This window comes from Triticum urartu, chromosome 2 (assembly GCF_003073215.2).
Source record: "Triticum urartu cultivar G1812 chromosome 2, Tu2.1, whole genome shotgun sequence".
Lineage (NCBI taxonomy): Eukaryota > Viridiplantae > Streptophyta > Magnoliopsida > Poales > Poaceae > Triticum > Triticum urartu.
The window spans coordinates 195,530,728-195,551,366 of record NC_053023.1 but is presented as its reverse complement, the minus strand read 5'-3'; the positions used below and the strand labels follow the sequence as shown (position 1 = coordinate 195,551,366).

Genomic DNA, 20,639 nt, shown 5'->3' with positions numbered 1-20,639 from the left:
GGAGATCAAGGCCTCTACGTGAGAGAAGATCCCCAAGTGGATTCGAGACCCCTTCCAGGGAAGATCCTCTTGGATACCAAGACCTCAACTCCTTCAAGGATTGGGATGAATTAGTTCCTCTTTTGCCCTCTTGTGTTGGACTTGGACCCTTATATCCCTCTAGAGCAGTGCTACACACATTACGCTTGCTAGCCGAAATGTGCATGACACTACATCACGCTACACACATTACGCTTGCTAGCCGAAATGTGCATGACACTACATCACATACCATCCACTGGCAAGTTAGGCGCTTGGATCAGAGCGAGTGGCTACACTGCCTACGGACTGACAAGCAAGCGAATGAACAAGATGGCCAATATGATTTTTGATATAATTCTAGTTTTTACATGTCGGTTTGTAACTTTCTTGTTCTTTGATTATACTGTTTTCCTTGATAGCAGTTATGAGATGCCCTTTGGGTGTCTTTTATAAGTATTGATTTGTTGAATGACTACTAAGTGAGGACCATCTCACTAGGGTTTCTACCAAGAAACTGCATATGGGATTACTCTGGGTTGCATAAACAAATTGCATATGGGTGGAGGCGGGATTGCATAGATAAATTACTCTGGATTATACATTTGGCATCTCCGAACTGAATCTTAGAACAGACATCCTTTTTTGTGCTATGAGAAATTATTACAGACAGACACAGACCAAGCAAGATAAGTAGAAGAGAGGAGAAAAGGAGGCAAAGAGTTATATATAACAGCGGCGGCTCAGCTCAAGTGGGGAGGAGGAATCAGCCGGACAGGGCGTCGGCGCCAGCGACGATCTCAAGGATCTCTCCGGTGATCTTGGCCTGGCGTCGGCGGTTGTAGACCATGGAGAGATTTTTCCGGAGGTCGATGGCATTGTCTGTGGCGCTGCTCATGGCGCTCATCCTGGCGGCGAGCTCGCTAGCGAGCGACTCCTGGAGGGCACGCAGGATCTGGCTGTTGAGGTAGAGCGGGAGGAGAGCGTCGAGGATCTGGACGGGGTCCTGCTCGAACTGGACGACGGGGGAGAAGGGCTGCATCTCGATCTTGATCTTCTCGCGCTCCACGGTGAGCTTGCCTTCCTTGGTGGTGAGCTTGAAGAGCTCGTCCTCGGTGGCGTCGACACAGATGCCGTTGACATCGCAGATCTCGCCCTTAGGGGACATGGGCAGCAGCGTCTGGATGATGGGGTCGGAGCGGACGAGGTTGACGAACTTGGAGTAGACGAGCTCCACCTTGTCGACCTCCTCGGCGACAAAGAGGGAGTAGATGAGGTCGCAAATGGCCTGCGAGTCCTTGACGGTGGGGATCCCGGCGAGCTCGAGGAAGCGCTCGGTGGGGATGTAGTCGCGGCGCTGGAAGTAGGCGTTGCCCTTCTTGCCGACGCTGATGACGGTGTAGTCGACGCCCAGCTGCCTGAGGTCCTCCATGCGGGCCTCGGCCTTCTTGAGCACGTTGTTGTTGAAGGCGCCGCAGAGACCACGCTCGCCGGTGAGGACGACGATCGCGACGCGCTTGACGGCGCGCTGGCGGGTGAGGGGCAGGTCGATGTCCTCCGACTGGATCTCCTGGTTCATGTTGTAGAGCACCTCCACCAGAGCCTCCGAGAAGGGGCGAGAGGAGACCACGGCCTCCTGCGCGCGACGGACCTTGGCGGCGGCCACCAGCTTCATCGCCTCCGTGATCTTCTGCGTGTTGCGGACAGAGTCGATGCGGTTACGGAGGTCCCGGAGGGAGCACCGCACCACCAGGCTGCTGCTGCCGGTGGAGGCGCGGCGGCGGGTGGAGGTGCTGGCAAGCGCGGAGGAGGACCACGCGGTGGAGAGGTGGGAGCACGACATGGCTAGCTAGCGCCTGGCGCGTCACTGGCGGCCGCAGAGGCGGAGGCGGAGGGGAAGAAAGGATGGGAGGGAGGGAAAGATTTTGGATTGGGTTTGGGTGGAGAAGTGAGCAGGTGGGGTTTTCAAGCCGGGCTGAGTGGTGGAGGGCTAGTCACTGCGAGATTGCCGCGGATCATGTGGCGCGCCCTGGCCGCCTACCCTCTGCCCCTTGCCTGCTTCCATTTCTCAATCCATATTTTTTTGCCTTGCCAAATAAATATAACTCTTAAAACTACAGCAACAAAAAAGGGAACTGCTCTTTGGGAGAGGGCAGGAATGGATACACTGCGGATATACTACAGTACATATTAGATACTTAGTCCAAGTGAATCAAAATTCGATATTCATTTTCATACAAAAATCTTGTAAAATTCCAGAGTTGGAAAAAGGCCAGATGCCACATACCAAAAGAATCTGGTGATACAAGCATATATAAGCTTGATAAAATGCAAACAACTTTATATAAAAAGAAAGTACTGATCCTCCTAATCAGTCAGCAGGCTGAGGCTCTTGGTTGGATGGTTTGTACACACTGAAGTCGCCGAAATCCCTTCTTCCACTGCACAGAAGATGCTCTGTAAATAAATATCTTGATTTCAAATGATAAATAGATTCAAAGTAAAGAGCATCACGATTCGCAAGCACAAGAAATTTTATGTGTTAAGCAATTAACCAATCAAGCAGCAAAAGGTGATATTTTTTACCTGTGCTTTATATTCCAACCAGAAGGTAGATAACGAGGGTGGACAGCTTCGACGAAAACATGCCTCCATCTTTGGCAAAACTGGTGAACGGCCTCCTCCCCACCATTGGCCAGCAAAAGCTCGACCACTTGTTTACCGTGGTGCCCGTGTCCTAGCAGTGATATCTTCTTGTCAGCATTTTTGGAAATAGCTTGGCTGGAATTATCACTGCTGACTGGATCCTCGTCAAGATGACCATTTGCCTGAGTCCCGCTGCTTGATCGCTGCATTCCATCTGACCCAAGCTTCTCCGTGTTAGGGTCACAAGTAGAATCATCCATACTGACTGACAAACTTGCGCTTCTTTGGCTCACAGTTAAATCTTCTGCCTGGCTATTACACCCAGTCCCGTCAGCATCTTGTTGACCGCTACTCCCGTTCCCATCTTCTGAAACTTGCTCTGATAAAGTATGCCTATTTTTTGAATCATCTCCCATGTCTTCTAAGATGGCCTTGTTGCTGCTCTTTCTTATAATGTTTTCAGTCTGAGCTCTAAAAGAATGAGGATACCCTTTTTTCTTTTCAAGTCTCCTTCGCTCATTGGGGCTCATACCTACCAGTAATGCCATCTCCAGGTCTTCGGAAGTCACGTCCCTACCACCGTAGTATGACTTCACAATCTGTAACGAAATGAATGTATCGGTAACACAGATCTACCGCTAAGAACAAATACATGTCTAATCACGAAAAAAATACTGGCAACTAGCTTAAAAAGTTATGTTTCATAATCCAATGTCAGGAAACTGTAAGTGATGCATATAGACGAAGCCAGAAATACTAGAAGGATGTTGGGACCTGCATTAGCTCTTCACATCTTTTCGAAGGCATAGTGGATCCATGCCGCAGAAGGGCCATTGCAGCAGTCCTCAGCAGCAAAGGGGACACACCCTTTTCATTCAATTTATCTTCAGATACTGATGCATCGGTTATTAAACTTCTATCACCCGAGTTCACTATTTTTTGTACAAAAAGGGGTATTCCCAATTCTTCTGCTAGTCGCCTCTTGTATTTCTCAGCAGCTGAATGAGCAATTTCATGGCAATCCACACAAAGAAGTACAATATCATGTGAACGATGGCTCTTCAGATGCTCCGGAAAGTGCATCCTGTAGCAAGATGGTATTATTCTATATCTGATATAGTGGCTCTTTTCTCCACATCCAACGCAGATATTTTTCTTGCTCTGAATATAAAATTCATTATCTTCATCCTCGGGACGACCCTTAGGTTCAAACAGCAGCATGATTCCCGGAGGATTGTCTTCTACTAACTTTGCCAAATCCCGTTGAATATACCTGGGAAATAAAATCAATCAGTTTGACAAAATAACTATGATGTTAGTGTCACATACTTATAACAACTTATAGCATTTAAGAAACAAACCATTCCAACTTTTTGCGGTCACAGTAGCAAAGTAGTCTTTCATCACTAGCGTAGATCCTGCAATTGTGATAAACTGGGGACTTGCATGAAAACTTTTTAATGAATGATTCCCGGGAAGCCTTTTTGTTAGGTGGTGTTGTCGACAACTTTTCTCCACTTGATGCAAAAGCAAATATATTTGTTTGCTTCAAACTTAGCTGCGATACAAGGTTATAATTATAAACTGATAGTCGACATAACCCACTTGGTTCTTTATACTTCCCAAGCAAAGTTGTAAATAAGTTATCCATGCTGACAGTGGTATCCTCAATTAGATAGCAGAGTTCTTCAATGTGAGCGACAACTACAGGGGATGGTGACGACAAGGAAGGATGCATAGTTGAAGCACTTGGCTCAGTTTCTGCTATGACAGCACAAATCTCCGTTCGACCTTTTGGAACTCTTACAGCAAGGGCAGCAATAGCCTGGTCTGACAGGATATACCGCAAGCTTTCATCATGCATGCGAGCCTGAGATCCCAAGACATTTGAAGGAATTAGAAAGGAGAACAGACCAGAAGGCCCAGAACCACAATAATGCAGATGTGCAATTTTTTAACATAATATACCATGAATAGGAGATAAGGAACTCGAGAAAATACTTGAGAAAATACAAGCGGCTGTGTAGAAACCTGTTAATTATAATCTATGGATGAGTAAGCTGATCCAGCCAATGTCATGTGGACCACACCTATTCACGCCGCCACAAGGTCCCCTCAGGTTTGTCGGCTTAGTCTTCAATGCAGGTGTGGTTATCTTCTCTCAAAATTTATCAATTTGATTTGGTTTGTTCTAAGCTAGTCACTTTCCGTACCCCTAAAATGTTTTCAAACTTTTTATATATCTAATCACTCTGTGTGAAAAGATATAAGAATTGTTCAAGAGACCAATCTACACGAGAAGGGAGATCAGGCTCACTCCAAACACTGAGCTGCTTATGTTGCCAAGTATAGGTTGCTGCCAAGACAGCATTGAGCCGAAGGCAGTGTTACTACCTCATCCCTTAACCTACCACAGCTACACTGCTACAACCTAGACTTGCAACTAACAAGGTTCACCAAATAAAAGAGCATAGTCCAACAGAAATGCAAAAAACAATCAAAAAGGGAAATAAAATTATGTTGGCTGACCATTAAATCCCTCCATGCGCAAATTTTCCGAACAAGATCCTACAAAAGATTAAATTGTTTAGAACTTAACAAAATCACTGGCGAGCTGGCTGACCAGATGCATAGAAAAAGGAAAACAAGCACCTTCACTTCACTAGATTTCTTGGAATCAAGTCCATGAGTTTGTACATTTCGTGAGAGAATAGATGCTGCAGAGGAAGCTCCTGGACGACATTCAATTTCCTTTGTATATAGTTGCATGCACACCATGTTTGACCGACGGCTAGCCTCCAAGAAAAAATTGATTTTACCATCGGGAGAATCTGAAGCATAATTGATATTACAACCGATCAAAAACTAAATGCGAAGCAGGGGGGTATTAATATACTATTCTCAGCAGTGGGCGGCTGGGCTGGTGCAGCGCGTCTCAGCTGCAGTCGGCGGCGGCCGGCTTGATGCGCGCATGGGGGGAAGGAAGCAGCGCTCGCATCTGTTGTCTAGAGGTTGGGGAAGAAGCCAAGAAGCTTCGGGACAGGAGAGATAAAGATAAGGAGAAAACGAAAAGAAAAGGAGTTGGAAGACGAAATGTGTGGGGACCACGTGCACATGGCAAGTGAACGACCCGGCTGATTTATGCATGAAATCAGTCGGTCGTATTAGACTATTTCCCATTCTTAATATATTAATATACTTTTTGTTTGTAGATTAAGAGTATACTATTTCCGGAATCTTTTATATGTAGAAAGCACAAAAGATAGTTCTCCTGCCACAGCTCAGGTGGTGGGAGACTTAGAGCACAAAATGAAAACTATACATGATTTCCGGTAATGAAGGATTCAAATTCCACAGCTACATCAAGTAAGCTCCATTTATTGACAATAAGAAAAGGCTGAAGGGTGAAGAACACAAAAACTACTGATGGAAATCAGCTCTAATTACTTCAATAGTTCAGGGATATCAAAATCAGCTGTATTCAGCATTCGTTGTTGACTTTGAGTGTGCTAAACAGCAAAATAATACAATGTCTGTTAATGTACTAGATGGCAGTAAAGACTCTTGCAATGGAAATAAGGACATAGCACTTAGAAGTTAGAACACACCACAGGATTTTGCATGGAGCTCTGATGCCAAACAATTTGAAATGTTCAACAGATAGTGAGCATCACAACGGGCATACTCAATCATTTCCGCTGTCAGCGGGCGTAATCTCCAGTCTTCACGCTGAAATCTCAAAATAAGGTCAAATGAAAAGAAATAGCGACAATCACGGAAGCAATTTTGAAATTTGGAACTGATGTGTCGTGTGCCTAGCAAACTGAGATTTGCAAGCACAGGTAAAGAGTCGATGAGAACAAGTAGGCAGAAGGCACTTGTGTATCATTTTCTTTTGCATCTAAGGTATTCAACACCAAATTGAATGCATAAGCAAATAAATTACTAGACTTCGGAAAATATTAGCTGTAACGAAAAGACAGCTAAACTGAGCATAAATTCATCGATGCAAGTAAAGAATAAAAAGAACTAAGGATGTCACATCCATTTCAGGGCCAGGTTGTGAAGGGTGTCAAGGCCAGTGATCGGGAGATCATGTCAGAGCTGACTAGGTATCATGAATAATTATACACGTAGACAGTTGATAGAACATTATTGGGGGAAACCTACTGCTGTACTGGGTTCTAGCATCATGAATAATAACATATCAAGCAGGATTCAATACGCAATTAATATTTTCTAGGGCTTATGAAATTAAACTGAAGTGAAACATATACCTTCCGGTTGGGCACTTATAATAAACCAAAGTAATAAAAAGGGCAGCCTGGTGCACATAGCTCCCGCTTGCGCAGGGTCCGGGGAAGGGTATGACCGCTTTGGGTCTTTTGTGCGCAGCCTTTCCCTGCATTTCTGCAAGAGGCTGTTTCCAGGGTTCGAACCCAGCAACAGCTTTACCGCTGCGCCAAGGCTCCCCTTCCCCGGTAAATAAACCAAAGTAACAGTTTACAAGAATTGGTAAATATTTTTCTGAAAACCTTAGTTGCAACTTCTATAGACGTTGTCTTCTACATCATTTAGAAACCTTAGAAGGAAATACCAAGGTTTGTGGTTTGGTTCAATATGTATATAGCACCATCAATAGTTCATTTATTTTCTCAAATACCGAAAAGTATTCACAGCCTGTTTGGTAGTTTAAAGGAAAGGGAATGGGAGTTTTTAAGAGGGAGTTTGTTGGGTGATTAGGCTTGGGAAGTGGACTGTTAGTCCCAGTCCCACGTTTGGCTACTGTTGGGAATTGCTTGTGGGAATTTAATAGAAAAAAAAATTCCTCTGTTTAGTTCGCGAGTCAAACTAATAGAAGATGCTGAGGACACGTTTGTTTACGTACAAAATTGAACCAGCCCTTGTTTGGCGCAACAAACAAACTGTTTTTCGTTTGCTAATTCCCATTCCCTGGCTGAATTACCAGCCCTCCCCTGGGAAGAGATTAGCGGGAGTTCACCCCCTCAACTCCCATCCCTTTTCTTTCTCAATTCCCATACCCTCCAACCATACAAGTGATTTTTAGTCTCCCAGCCTCTCAATTCCCATTCCCTACTCCAACTTCCCCCGAACCAAACAGGCTGTCATGTACAAGTTGAGGAGGCACATGGGATCTAACCAGCTACTAAAGAATCAGTACATACACTAACTGTCACTGAACACTTGACAGGCTTTAGCAAGCTCACTGTTTAAGCCAAACTTGGAAGATTACTTGCCTGCAATGTCTTGTCGGTGGTCACTCCACAATACAATTCTAGCAAATATGCTAAGGATTTCTGTGGCTTTGATAGGACCTCACATGCCTGAAAATGTTGATTTCAACAAGCAATTGAGCAAAGCTCAGACGCGTAGGATAATAACAAAAAAGTGAGAGCGCAAAGGCATATGAACAGCCTTATGAACAGCAGGGGCAAAGGTCAACAAAGACGTTCAAGAACCAAAATATTTATGGGCACGGACTAATTCAAAGGAAATTGGTATTATAAACTACTCCTGGTTCTGAGCTGCAATGCACAAATATAAAGTTTTTGTATTCCAGTTGATCAGTTCATATGAATTTTGTGATTGAAACTGAAAACATAAACCAACACAATTGGAAGAGAAGCAACTGACTGTAGCAATACTCAGACAGCATATATCTGAAACTAAGACAGAAGTACCGAACACAATATAAGATGATGATGCTCAGTGGCCCATCTTTTTCCCCACAAAGAAATTGAAACCTTCTATTCAAAATTAAGAGAAAGGGCACAAGAGCAGGCGACAGGAACTGGGTACCCAAGAAGTTTGAAATGATCAAAATAATAAACCATTTGTGTAAGAAATTTCAGTGTATAAAACTGCAGTCACTTAAATGAAAACTGTGTTTCATGCCACCTCTAAGTAGTGAATGACACACCACATAACTGGCTGCTTAAGAAAAAAAATGCGGGACAACTACCAGATATACTTGTTCACAGATTGCTTGCATAAGTCTCTGCAGAATTATAATGAATCTTCCCAGATATAGAGGAACTTACTTTGGCAGTATCAAACATATTCACAACATAAATATGGAAATCTCTCTGAAGCCAAAGAATGTCATTGTCAGCTCCGTGGAAGATCTAAAGCAAAAGAAAGCAGAACATAAATGATTGTGACCTTTTAGAAACAAAAGCATTGTGGATATTCTGTTGAGGCAAGCATACATCAATATTTCAAGGAAGTCCAAAATATATTGAAGAGGGGAAATACATAGAATCAAGGAAGCCATGGGAGAGTTATTATGAGAAGGTGGGCATGCAAGAATCAGGATCACATGTGTGCACATCCATGTTTTATTAGTATTGACAGAAACTGGCAAGTCTCTGAAACAGTACAACTCATTGTCCTTCAGATATGTCATCTAATGGGCATCTTGTATTAGATCGTTGTGTTCACACGAATAAGATGCTAGCATATCTAAGAAGCTATGATTCAGAGTTTCTGGGTGGTAGAGCCAAATAGAGCTTGGAATCATGTGCTCCCAGCTCAAAAACCAATTTTTCAAAAAGTCCTCACATGTGGTTGTGTGAGTATTGTTTGTTGCTTATCTCCCCACGTGTACCTCTATATATACTTGCCTGGGATGCAGGATGAAATAACCTGTTTTTGTTAGGATGTACAGGCTATCCCTGTAATACCTGTCCTAAATGCACTGTGCTAAAAGCACACGCCATAGGCACCGCGGTGCCTAATCACCGACGTGTACTATTCTAGACGTTCCAAGGCCCAGTTTATTACTGAAATGCATAAAATTTAAGTAGTGCTTTTAAGTAGCTAATCATAGTGCTGGAAACGAAAGAAATGGATGCCTGATGACATCAGATGTAAAAGATGGACTACCTTACAGATGAACGGACTGGCAAAAACTGGTTGTAGAATACCCATCACATCATGTAGCGCAATTGTGTCTATCAAATAGTCTTCCTTCTGGGTAGATATCTACCAAAAAAATACAACCTTAATGAACTTAATAAGCTGAAAAGCATCAATAATGCATCTGTTAGCAGTTACCTGCACAAGTGCAGTATATCCTAGGAATGACCGAAAGCTATGTTGCTCTGTATCAACACCGAAAGCTTTTTCCTCGCCCAACAATCCAGCCAGATGCTCCAATTGAGCTTTTGTATTGACCCAATTGTATGAGTTTCTCAGTTCTGGGCATTGGCTGCTTGGTGTGAAGTTACAAAAAGTTGAATATCTGGTTGGGTTGTCCAGTAAGGACGTAATTTCATCCTCAAATGGGTGCATCTTTTCTGATGATTCTGTAATGATGGCAAAAGGCACATTCCTTTCGGGTTATGATCAAAGGTACAATTTAATTTGCTTATGGTGAACATTTAAAGATAATTAAAAAGATTGTACAATCAGCTTGGCAGTTGCACTATCTCAATGTGACAGCTTAGGCTCCTGGGATACATAAGCACAAAAAGATTTAGTAAATTGCCTAGTGAGGATTTTTTTGAAAATGAGAGCAATCAGTTGTTTCAGATATTTATATGACTTGTAAGGATGTATAAGTGTACGATCTTAAATATACAGGGCAAGTACATGTGTACGATCTTATATATACAGGGCAAAATACAATTTCTAGTGCTGGTACAGCAGAAGGTCACTACCTTCATTAGCTAAGTATACTAGTGTCTAGTCATGGGTAAATAGAAGCATGCAGCGGACCAGCATTGTGCTGCATTTTACACATGGTGACAACGCAGCAGCTGCACCTGGTTCCAATACGAAGCGTATTGACCACCTAACCCGACAACTGTACAGTAGTTTGCACTTGCGCAAGCCGTGACTAGCAGGGCGGTAATTCCCTAATGCAAGTGTGGCAGAAGAACAATGTCCAAATCCGGCAGCAATGGTCAAACTCGGTACGACCTTGGTACGAGGTGTTCGATGAAATGCCCCACGGAACATATACTACTACAGCCGAGTCTTAACCTTGTCAGTCAGCCATCGCAATGTAGTATGGTGGAGCTTCACAACCACGCAACCCTACACGCCAGCTCCTCAAATCAAAAATAAAAATCCCGTGCAAATGAGCGCAATGACGAGGCCAAAAGGAGCGGCGCACCTTGCGGTTGCGGCTTGGCCTCGTCGGGGTGGCCGTCAACAGCCTGGTCGGCACCCTGACGTCGGAGGTGCTTGAAGGGGGAGTAGGAGTTATCCGCGAGCACGCGCTTGAACCGGCCCTGCGGCTTCTCCTCCTCTTCGCAGGCACGGCGCGCGCGGCGGGAGCGCCGCTCCTCGACGCGGCGAGGCGAGGTGGGCGATATACCTCGGCGACGCCTGCGATGGAGCAGCGCCGCCGCCGCGAGGAACGCGAAGCACGCGGCGGCCGCCGCCAAGGCGGCGCGCGACTTGAGGTTGACGGTGTGCATCTCTCGCCCCCACCCGCATCCCCGTTCCCACCACCCCCACCACCACCGCCAACTAGCTGCCGCGGCCGCCGCTCCCATGGCGGAGCTACGGCCTCGCCCTTCCTGCCGGCTTGCCCTCCTAGCCTGCCTCTGCCTCTTCCTGCTGGCCGCCGCGCCGCCCCTCGCGCTCGCCCGCGCGGCGCCCGCCGCCGACTCGATACACAAGCTACTGCGCTCGCACGGCCTCCCCGGCGGGCTGCTCCCGCGCGGCGTCGAGTCCTACACCCTGGACGAGGGGAACGGCCTGCTCGAGGCGCGGCTGTCGGCGCCGTGCTACGCGACGTACGACAACGGCGACCTGGCTTTCTTCGACACCGTGATGCGAGGGAATCTCAGCTTCGGCGCGCTCCGCGGCTGTGAGGGGCTGGCTCAGGAGGAGCTCTTCATGTGGCTCCCGGTGAAAGGCATCCTCGTCTCCGACCCGGGCTCCGGCGTCATCCTGTTCGACATCGGCTACGCGCACAAGAGGCTCTCGAGGTCGCTCTTCGAGGAGCCGCCGGACTGTAAGCCGTCAGCCAGCACCAGTATGGGCGCCGTCGAAGCCGCCAGGTGGAGGGATAGTCCAGGTGAGATTTCCGTCTCTGGGATGTCTCAGATTTGTTCCCTCTCTAAAGTTGCTAGTCGGTAGGAAGTTCCCCTTCTCGCTGGGCGTTTATTTCGACGTCCAATCAGAGCAGCTCTGCGCCAAGATTTCGTTGCGATGGAGGTTTTGGTTCGAATTCGTCATGCCCAATCTCTCATCTGAGCTCGGCCCTGCGTCCCCGGTTTGCTGATTCGATCCCGCGTCGTGATCTTGGTGGCCGCAAACATTGGATTCCCCTAGTCGATTGGAAGAAAAAAACGGGGGATTCTTGAGCGAAGATTGTTCGTATCCGGGATTTCTTCCCTTTCGATTGTGCAATCGTTCTGGGTCAGTGGAGGCCCGTTACAGGTTGGCAAGTAGGCTGTTCTCTACTAATTGATTCGGTGAGACGGAGCTGGAAAGTTGGAATTTTAATGTTTCTTTGGGTTGGAAGCTTGTTGAGGAGTAATTCCTGGAGGGGTGGGTGATTAATGGCTTCAGTTATAGCTGAATTCGGGGACAATAAATTCGCATGAAACTTGCTCTGGTGTTTGAAATCAAAGCCATGATTTCAGCTCTGGAATTCGAAGTCCTTCAGGCACATTTATAAATCAGAGTTCCATTAATCCCGACTTACCAAATTTAATCCCCTCTTGTGTCCCAATTGGTTGAGTGAATTATTATTAGTAGTGTAATAATGGGAATTGGAGCTCATTAAGTTAGCCATGGTTGGGTGTCGGTAGATTCAGGCGCAAGCTCTCGTGATTTTGTTTACTTCTATACTAGTACTACTCTCCATTGAGTAAACCCTAGATCAATTGGGCCACACACATTAAATAATCTGGAACCATTGGGTTAACCCGAACCTAATTTTGTGATGGTGCATTAGGAGGATCAGGAGGCAAGTTGCAGTGCTGCAAGTGGCAAGAAGAGCAGCAAGCATTAGATGCTTGCACTCCTGCTCTTATTTGCTTTTGAAGCAAAGTTTTTTTTTTCCTAGCACAAGGCTCGAGTCCGTGTGTCCATTTCTTTGAGGAGTTAACCACACGCCAAAAAATTTCTGTCTCTCCTTAATCCCTTTCTGGTTTGCTACCGGGCTGGGTTCGTTGCTTTTCTCATTTGCAAGATTGTTATCTTTCCATGTTAGAATGTGTGTCTCATCTCATCGCCTGTCCTTCTCTGACCTGCGGCTCGTGCCCTCTTTTCTTTCCCGCTGCTGCTATCTGCACCGGACTGATGGAGAAAAGCTGATGCCACAACACACCTCGCAAGAACACAGCGTGTCCATAGCTTAAGCCAGGGAAGTTCTAGAAGTAGAGGGAACCAAGGTTGGGTGTCAAGAGCTCACTTTGGCTTCCCCAATGGCTAAACCTCACATGATTGATGTGAATGAAGCTTTAAATAGCCGGAGTACCGTACCCCAAAAGAAGGAAAGTGAAGAACTCCTTTTGAGTCCTTTTTGTTGCCATTTTGCGAGCCAGCAGCGGCAGTACTAGTAGTTTTACCTGCGCACAGTTGTATGCGCCGCTTTAAATTACCGTTGAAGCCTACTACAGGCTACAGCTGGAATAACACAGTAAAAAAGAAGTGTCTGAACAAGCTGTTGCTTTTTGCTGTGAATGTGCAGGTGTTCCTGGGCTGAGGGAGAGGATAGAGGCAGGAGGAGGAGAAGAGCACCTGGACCAGAAGTGAGAATGAATGAGCGTGTGAGGAGAGGAGGAGGAGAGAGAAAGACAAGAAGACCGAGACAATGCAGAAGTTCAGCAGTTTTCCCCTTGTGTAAAATCAGACAGAACCTGTGGTGATGAGTGAGAAGTGCTGCAACAACTGATAATGCCCGCAGAGGTTGGAAGAATGTGTGTACTTAATGGAGATGTGGGCACCTTTTGCGCTTCTTTTTTGTTCTGTTTTCCCTCCTCTTTCTTTTCTCTCTCTCTCTGGTCTGTCCGTGCATGCATGCTCCTGTGTGATACTAGTTGAGTATTAAGTTTGTCAGTGCTGTGGCTGTGTTACAAGCAAGAAAAGAACAAGGTAAAAGGCTGGCTGGGGAGCCAATTCGGGGGCTGGCTGGCATTTTGTGTGGGATTCTTTTCCTTGCTCTGGGAATTCCTTCCTTGGCTGAGCTGGTGGTGCCATGCATGTGGCCGTCCGCCAGCTCAGCAGCGGAGTGAGCTGGCCACAGCACATAGTATGGTTGCTCCTCCCCATCCCTGCATGTGACCTTCTTGTGTTGCTTGCCTGCCTGCCTGCCTGGTGGTTGAGTGCTTCTCCTGCTCATGCTTCTGCTGCTGCTTAGGTATGGTGATTAGCAGCTGCTGCTTAGGTATGGTGATTAGCTGAGGACATAATACAATAATAGTACAACACATGCTACTACGATTATTATTCAACTATGCCATGATCATAGGTCCGTCCGGTATTTAGCGTATGATGATATAAGAATATTAATTAACTAGTGTTCTTCACTACTACCTCTGTACCTGAAGTGCAAAAACATCTTATATTTTGGTACGGAGTGAGTATAAATCAGAAACAGAGGTGGTAGTATAGTAGTATTAGTTTGTTCCATGCCTCGGTGGTGTGGTGTGCAAGTCGTAATGAGAGTATCTATCTATCAATCTAGTACCCCGTCGCTTTACTGCCAAAAAAGAAGAGGGAAGAAATTCAATGGACGGACACAGGCCTCCATCCAGCCAACGGGAAACAGCTACGACGCGTATGGAATTGACATGATGGAAAGAGGTTTGGGTTTTGTTTTCTATTTCCTGTCTCCTCTCCTCTCCTCTATCCCCACTGCTATCTTCGCTTTCATAAATAAATCCCTAGGGCGATTTTTGCGTTGCGTGATGGCGAGGCGGGGCGCAAATATCTTGTTGCCGTTTGTGAGATGTGCAAAACACGTCAACGAATTCTATCAAAGAGCACAATAGCTATGGGCTGCATTAGGTCAACCTGATTGCCCAAGAGCCTCAAGGTTCGTTGTCGGGGAACACAAAGAACAATGAAAAACGAGAAAGAAAAAGAGAGAAAGATAATAAAGGGCGCCAATTTAGAGCCGGTGTTTGATCCGGGAGGAACCCCTAGAAAAGAAAAGGAAGAGAATTTCGTGGATACCGGCTGCAAACTTCATCCCGTGCATACCCTGCTCTCAAAAAGGAAACGTTCGCTGGGAGGAACTTGCTAGAACGATCCAAATGGCCCAACAGGTGGCCTCCTCCCCCAAAGCACCACTGCTTGTGCAAAAAAAAAAAGTTCCAAACACCGGAAAACAGTTAAATTTTTTTTTGGGAAAAACAACCAGCTGATTTCATGTATGTTTGAAACAAAAAGTTGGCATACCTAAAAAATGTCATAGAACAAATTTACAAAATGCCATGTAATAGAAACTATTTTTTTGTGGGGATCAAATACAAACTAAATCTGGCACATCTTAGAAGGCAAACAAGAAAAATGGCAAGCTAGAAAAAAGAAGGAATTTCACATGGTTTGTTCCAACAAAAAATGCCATGTTCCAAAGATAAGAAAAGGATAAAATTCACCATGGTTAAAATTAAAATTTGAAATTTTTGTCCAATTTTTTTTGCCATCCATACACTATTTTTACAATAATGCATACAATAAATTTGTCATGATCCATAAACTAAATTTGCAGTCCCGTAAAATGTAATCGCTTGTTTTATAACTACTGCCACTAAAAAAAGCACGAAAACTTAGGTAGGACAATACTCAGACTTTTCAGGATGGTTCGAGTGTGTTATATAATGTCGTCGTCACAAGCTCGACAAAGGCCTCGACTGTTTGACCAATTGAGCTGGACATCCCCACCAGAATTTGGCCGGACAGTCCGACCATCTTTAGACTCTCCTGTGCAACACACTGCTTTGGCACCCGAAGTTGTATACAACTACAAATGGAGGTGACTCAAAAAAACAAAGTTGTCTATTTCAATAATACGAAGAACTTTGATGTTGAGAACTTTTTTATTTAAAGCTCTCAGTTACGCTTTTTGCTATGTCAAGAATTTGATGTCAACACATGCTCCTTTTTTTGGCAAAGCTATCGAGTCAAAAATAAATTGCACCAATTTTGTTCTAAGGACAATGTCAACACTCCCATGACCATTTTTATGCTTAGGCCGATATGTATATCTCGGCCATTTTTTGTTTGAGCTGCTTGATACAAACTCGAGTGAAACCTCCTCAAGTTCTTGCTTAGTTTGGGTACAAGCTTTTGAAAGAATACCATCAACAATTCCGCGTTAAAGATCATTATACGAATATGCATTTAAAATGTCATCCAGCGAGCTATCTTTTTTTGACAATTGAACTGCAGGGCAAAGCCCCACAGCCTTGTTGGGTACAAGGAGAAAGAAAAACAGAAAGAAGAGGAAGAAGAATACAAGGGCTAACACCCCATACAAAAAATAATTACAAGGGTAAATAACCCCAAAAAGATGAAAGAGAACCCTAATCTAAAAGTAAAGAAGAAATCAAGGAGGCAAGTGAGTTACCCATCTAATTAAGTCATCCTTGAATCTGGCTTTAATTCAATAAGCAAGCAGTGACATGTCCCTAACAAAACCAGATCTCCATTTAGCAAAAGAAGGTCTCTCATTCCTGAAAACTTTATCATTCCTCACTGTCCAGATATCCCAACAGGCAGTGAAAATTACTTCAGCAAAGAAAGGCAAACCAAAATCCCTCCTAGCCTTAAAGGCTATTTCACACATGTCATGCCCAACAGACCACTGTATTTGGAGATAATTCCAAATCCCCACTCTGAAATTGCATGTGAAGAATACATGATCCCTGTCCTCTTTAGAGTGTGCAGGACAAAGTACACACTCAGGCCAATCTGAAATATTCCAGTGCCTCCTCTGAAGCATATATTTGGTATTAACTCTGTCCATAATCATCATCCATGCAACAACTTTGTTTTTCATTGTGCAACAACTTTTCCATACCCAGGATAATAAAGGGTGTGGCTGAATAGGAGAGTATATAAGATCATAATACCTTTTGGTTGTGTATGTTTTATCACCGCCTCTCCAAAACCAAACATCATCCATATTCTGAAGGTGGATAGATGAGAAAATAGATTTAATCTGCTACAACTCCTGAAAGGGCATATCAGACATAGGCAAATGGAGCAGTGATAGCAAATTATCACAATTAATCACCTCCTTGACAGTGATAAGTTGGTCCTTTGCATAAGAGAAAATTCTCTTGAAACACAGTTGCAAAGGTGTGATAGAGTTACCATGGTTCCATTGGTCATTCCAGAAAAGAGAAATATCACGAAAGCTAACCATAGTTCTTCTTTTTCCCCTGGGGGCGCCTAGGATTTCCTTTCCTTGTGGCGACTCCCTCGTCGTAAGTTCACCTCGTCCCGGCGATCCTCGCCGTGATTCCTACAGATTGTGACTCCCATCGATCATCAAAGCCCTAAGTCTTGCGCGTCTGTGGGTTTCCACTGTTCCGTTACGCATCCTCGTTCCCATGGAGACGGCAGCGGATGCACAATCCTCCAACCATGGCGGATCTCAGGGTCCTGCCGCTGATGATCTCGGGGAATTGTTCGAGAAGTTGGACCTCCACGAGGAGGAGCTTGATGATGTCGTTATTGAGGAAGAAGTTCCCGATCTCTTGGAGGAAATTCGTTGGCTTTCCCTAGCCAAGGTTCACACCACCAAGAACTTTAGCCAAGCCGCCTTCTTCCGAGATATGCGAGCGGCCTGGAATACTACCCAACCGGTCCGCTTCAGACCAATTGGTCAAAAATTGTTCGTTGTCCAAGCCTCTTGCCTTGGTGATTGGGCTTGTATGATGTTTCAGGGGCTATGGTTGTTCCGCAACTTGGCGGTGCTACTGGCACCCTATGATGGGTTTATGAACTCCGATGAAGTGTTAAAGATCCATATGACCATCTGGCTACAAATCCACAAACCGCCTGATGGTTATTGTAGAAAGGATATGGTGGAGAAGCTTCTGAAAAACGCCGGAGAAGTGCTGGAAGTTAGAATCACCGGCAACTCCAGGAATGATTACATCTATGTGTGTGTCAAGCATGATGTGAGGAAACTTCTTACAAAATTTGTAAGTGTGGTGAAATCTAAAGTACGCAAGGTCTATGCTGCGAGGTATGAAAAATTAGCAAGGTTCTGCAAGGTGTGTGGTGTCATAGGACATGAGCACAACGAGTATGGCAATGGGGTTTTTGCAGAGAAAGATTTAAAGTTTGGTGACTATCTATATGATGAACCTCCAGTACGCGCTCGCCCTGATTGGGAACCAAGCCGTGTTGATACGAAGGTGAGCCCTGATCTGAAGGGGGCAAAACCCTTGAGTAAGAAAGATGATCCCACTGTAGATGGGGGTCTGAATGATACTGCAACAAGCCTTGTAAAGTTACCAAATATGGCTGATATGGAGCTGGATAGATCATCCCGTAGACATCTAAATATGGATGATATTTCAGCGGTCAAAACAGGAGCAGCAAATGCAGTCAATGGGGGTAATCTACTGCTGTTAACTGACGGCAAAGCGGATAAAATAGCTGATGATGCTTCTCCGTGTTCTAGCACGGGCAGCAAGCATGCAAAGCATGATGGCGAGGATTCAGGTTCTACTAATCTTTAGGCGGGCTCCATGGAGGAGTGCCGCAGACACAATGAGTTACTTAATATGGAACTGCCGGGGGCGGGGAACCGCTGGACAGTTCAAGAAGTTGGGGCTCTTGCAAAAGCCCATTCCTTGAGGTTCGTCTTCCTGTCTGAAACGAGGCAATCGTCTGCCAAAGCTAAAATGATAAAATGGAAGCTAGGCCCAATAGGTTAATGTGGTGTTGATTGTGAAGGCCGTGGAGCGGGATTGGCTACGTTTTGGGACGATTCCCTCCAAGTGACAATACTTGATTCGTGCAAGAGATATATTGATATGAGCATTGTTGATCAAGATCCGGAAAGTCATGGAGAACAACTTTTGTCTATGGTGAGCCTTGTGTGGAGCACTGTCAACGCATGTGGGATCACCTAGCTAGACTGAAGGGAGTTTCAAACTTGCCATGGCTAGTATGTGGGGACTTCAATGAAGCCCTGTGGCAGCATGAACACTTCTCAAGAACGAACCATAGTGAAAGTCAGATGTAAGGTTTTAGAGATGCACTCATAGTTTGTGAGCTTACGGATCTCGGTTTCTTCGGGGCACCGTTCACCTTTGATAATGGCCAGTGGGGTGAAGGTAACGTTCATGTCCGACTAGACCGAGCATGTGCTAATGATGACTGAAGAGACATGTTCCCATTTGCAAGGGTGCAACACTTGGTCTCACCACACTCGGACCACTGCCCTCTTCTATTGCATGTGGAGGAAGTTGAGGATAAACGTAGTAAGGGAAGTCCAAAGTATGAAATAATGTGGGAGCGTGATCATAAACTACAGGAGGTGATTTCGAGGGCGTGGGATCGCACACGTACTAGGGGCGACCTATCCACGGTGGCAGCCTCTCTTCGTGCTGTCATGCGAGAATTAAAGAAATGGAGCAAGGAGAACTTTGGACATGTACAACAACAAATAAATATGTTGAGACAGGAGCTAGAGTCGCTGCAACTTTCTTGTAGTGACCGTCTGTTGATCAGGCAAAAAATGGAAAAGCTAGACGAACTTTCGTATAGAGAAGAGATGATGTGACTACAGCATAGTAGAATAACTTGGTTAAAAGAATGATATCGCAACACCCAATACTTCCATCGCCAAGCAGTACGGCGTGCAAGGAAAAATAATATTCGCAGATTATAGAAGGAAGATGGGTCATGGTGTAGTGCCTACCGACATGGCCACCTCATACTTGAAGGAGGTCTAAACAAAAGATCCAACGTTGTCACCCGATGTGGTGTTGAATCAGATTTTACCAAAGGTAACAGAGGAGATGAATGAGAGGCTCTTGGCTCGCTTTTCGGATGAAGAAATGTCTAACGCTTTGTTTCAAATTGTCCCTCTGAAAGCACCAGGACCGGATGGTTTTCCATCTCGGTTTTATCAAAAGAATTGGGGGTCTTTAAAGGTGTAAATTATAGTGGTAGTCTGACAGTTTTTTGAAACTGGACATATGCCTAATGGTGTCAATGATACTTCTATCATATTGATACTGAAGGTACAACACCCGTCATCTCTAAAAGATTTCCGCCTTATCTCGTTATGCAATGTTATCTACAAGATAGTCTCAGAGTGCATGGCGAATCGTCTGCGACCACTTCTCACAGATTTAATATCGAAGAATCAAAGTGTGCTTATTCCGGGAATGCTTATCTCGGACAACTCTATCATTGCATTTGAATGCATTCACTGTTGGGGAACGTAGTAATTCAAAAAATTCCTATAATCACGCAAGATCTATCTAGGAGAAGCATAGCAACAAGCGAGGAGAGTGTGTCTATGTACCCTCGTAGACCGAAAGCGGAAGCGTTAAGTAACGCGGTTGATGTAGTCGAACGTCTTCGCGATCCAACTGATCAAGTACCGAACGTACGACACCTCCGCGATCTGCACACGTTCACTCGGTGACGTCCCTCAAACTTCTAGATCCAGATGAGGTCGAGGGAGAGTTTCGTCAGCACGACGGCGTGATGACAGTGATGATGAAGTTACCGACGCAGGGCTTCGCCTAAGCACTACGACAATATGACCGAGGTGGAAATATGTGGAGGGGGGCACCGCACACGGCTAAGAACCAACTTGTGTCTATGGGGTGCCCCCCTCCCCCGTATATAAAGGAGTGGAGGAGGGGGAGGGCCAACCTCCTAGGGTGCGCCCCAAGGGGGGATCCCTACTCCTACTAGGAGTAGGTTTCCCCCTTTTCCTAGTCCAACTAGGAGGGGGAAGGAAGGGAAGAGGGAGAGAAGGAAAGGGGGCGCCCCGAAACCCTACCCCA

At 45.3% G+C, this 20,639-nt stretch overlaps 3 protein-coding genes across 4 annotated transcripts; 1 reads left to right on the top strand and 2 right to left on the bottom strand.

Moving 5' to 3' along the window:
• Positions 1-577: 577 nt before the first annotated feature.
• On the bottom strand, positions 578-1,978 carry LOC125536729 (ATP synthase subunit gamma, chloroplastic). Its single transcript, XM_048699973.1, has one exon. It carries the CDS (start codon positions 1,859-1,861, stop codon positions 785-787), a length of 1,077 nt encoding a protein of 358 aa, XP_048555930.1. The 5' UTR covers positions 1,862-1,978; the 3' UTR covers positions 578-784.
• Positions 1,979-2,226: 248 nt separating this feature from the next.
• Positions 2,227-11,116, bottom strand: LOC125536727 (protein RRP6-like 3). Of its 2 annotated transcripts, none has more exons than XM_048699970.1 (12): positions 10,805-11,116; positions 9,742-9,992; positions 9,571-9,669; positions 8,727-8,810; positions 7,923-8,009; positions 6,273-6,393; positions 5,317-5,495; positions 5,194-5,232; positions 4,026-4,534; positions 3,439-3,937; positions 2,605-3,263; positions 2,227-2,475 (listed from the first exon to the last, which is right to left on the bottom strand). In XM_048699970.1, exons 1-12 carry the CDS (start codon positions 11,109-11,111, stop codon positions 2,394-2,396), a joined length of 2,916 nt encoding a protein of 971 aa, XP_048555927.1. In that variant the 5' UTR covers positions 11,112-11,116; the 3' UTR covers positions 2,227-2,393. The 2 variants fall into 2 exon arrangements, with proteins under 2 accessions (XP_048555927.1, XP_048555929.1); XM_048699972.1 differs by having other exon boundaries at positions 2,227-2,459.
• On the top strand, positions 11,116-13,707 carry LOC125536730. Its single transcript, XM_048699974.1, has 2 exons — positions 11,116-11,716; positions 13,340-13,707. Exons 1-2 carry the CDS (start codon positions 11,188-11,190, stop codon positions 13,402-13,404), a joined length of 594 nt encoding a protein of 197 aa, XP_048555931.1. The 5' UTR covers positions 11,116-11,187; the 3' UTR covers positions 13,405-13,707.
• The last annotated feature ends 6,932 nt before the right edge of the window (positions 13,708-20,639 follow it).

Bases quoted from the DNA above. Each gene is read 5' to 3' on its own strand.
- LOC125536727 (XM_048699970.1), bottom strand. From the start codon at position 11,111: ATGCACACCGTCAACCTCAAGTCGCGCGCCGCCTTGGCGGCGGCCGCC. The intron at 6,394-7,922 runs GCAAGTAATCTT...TTGAGATTTCAG, and splicing joins CCACCGACAAGACATTGCAG to CGTGAAGACTGGAGATTACG. The intron at 5,496-6,272 runs GTGTGTTCTAAC...ATTATGCTTCAG, and splicing joins GCTCCATGCAAAATCCTGTG to ATTCTCCCGATGGTAAAATC.
- LOC125536730 (XM_048699974.1), top strand. From the start codon at position 11,188: ATGGCGGAGCTACGGCCTCGCCCTTCCTGCCGGCTTGCCCTCCTAGCC. The intron at 11,717-13,339 runs GTGAGATTTCCG...GTGAATGTGCAG, and splicing joins CAGGTGGAGGGATAGTCCAG to GTGTTCCTGGGCTGAGGGAG.
- LOC125536729 (XM_048699973.1), bottom strand. From the start codon at position 1,861: ATGTCGTGCTCCCACCTCTCCACCGCGTGGTCCTCCTCCGCGCTTGCC.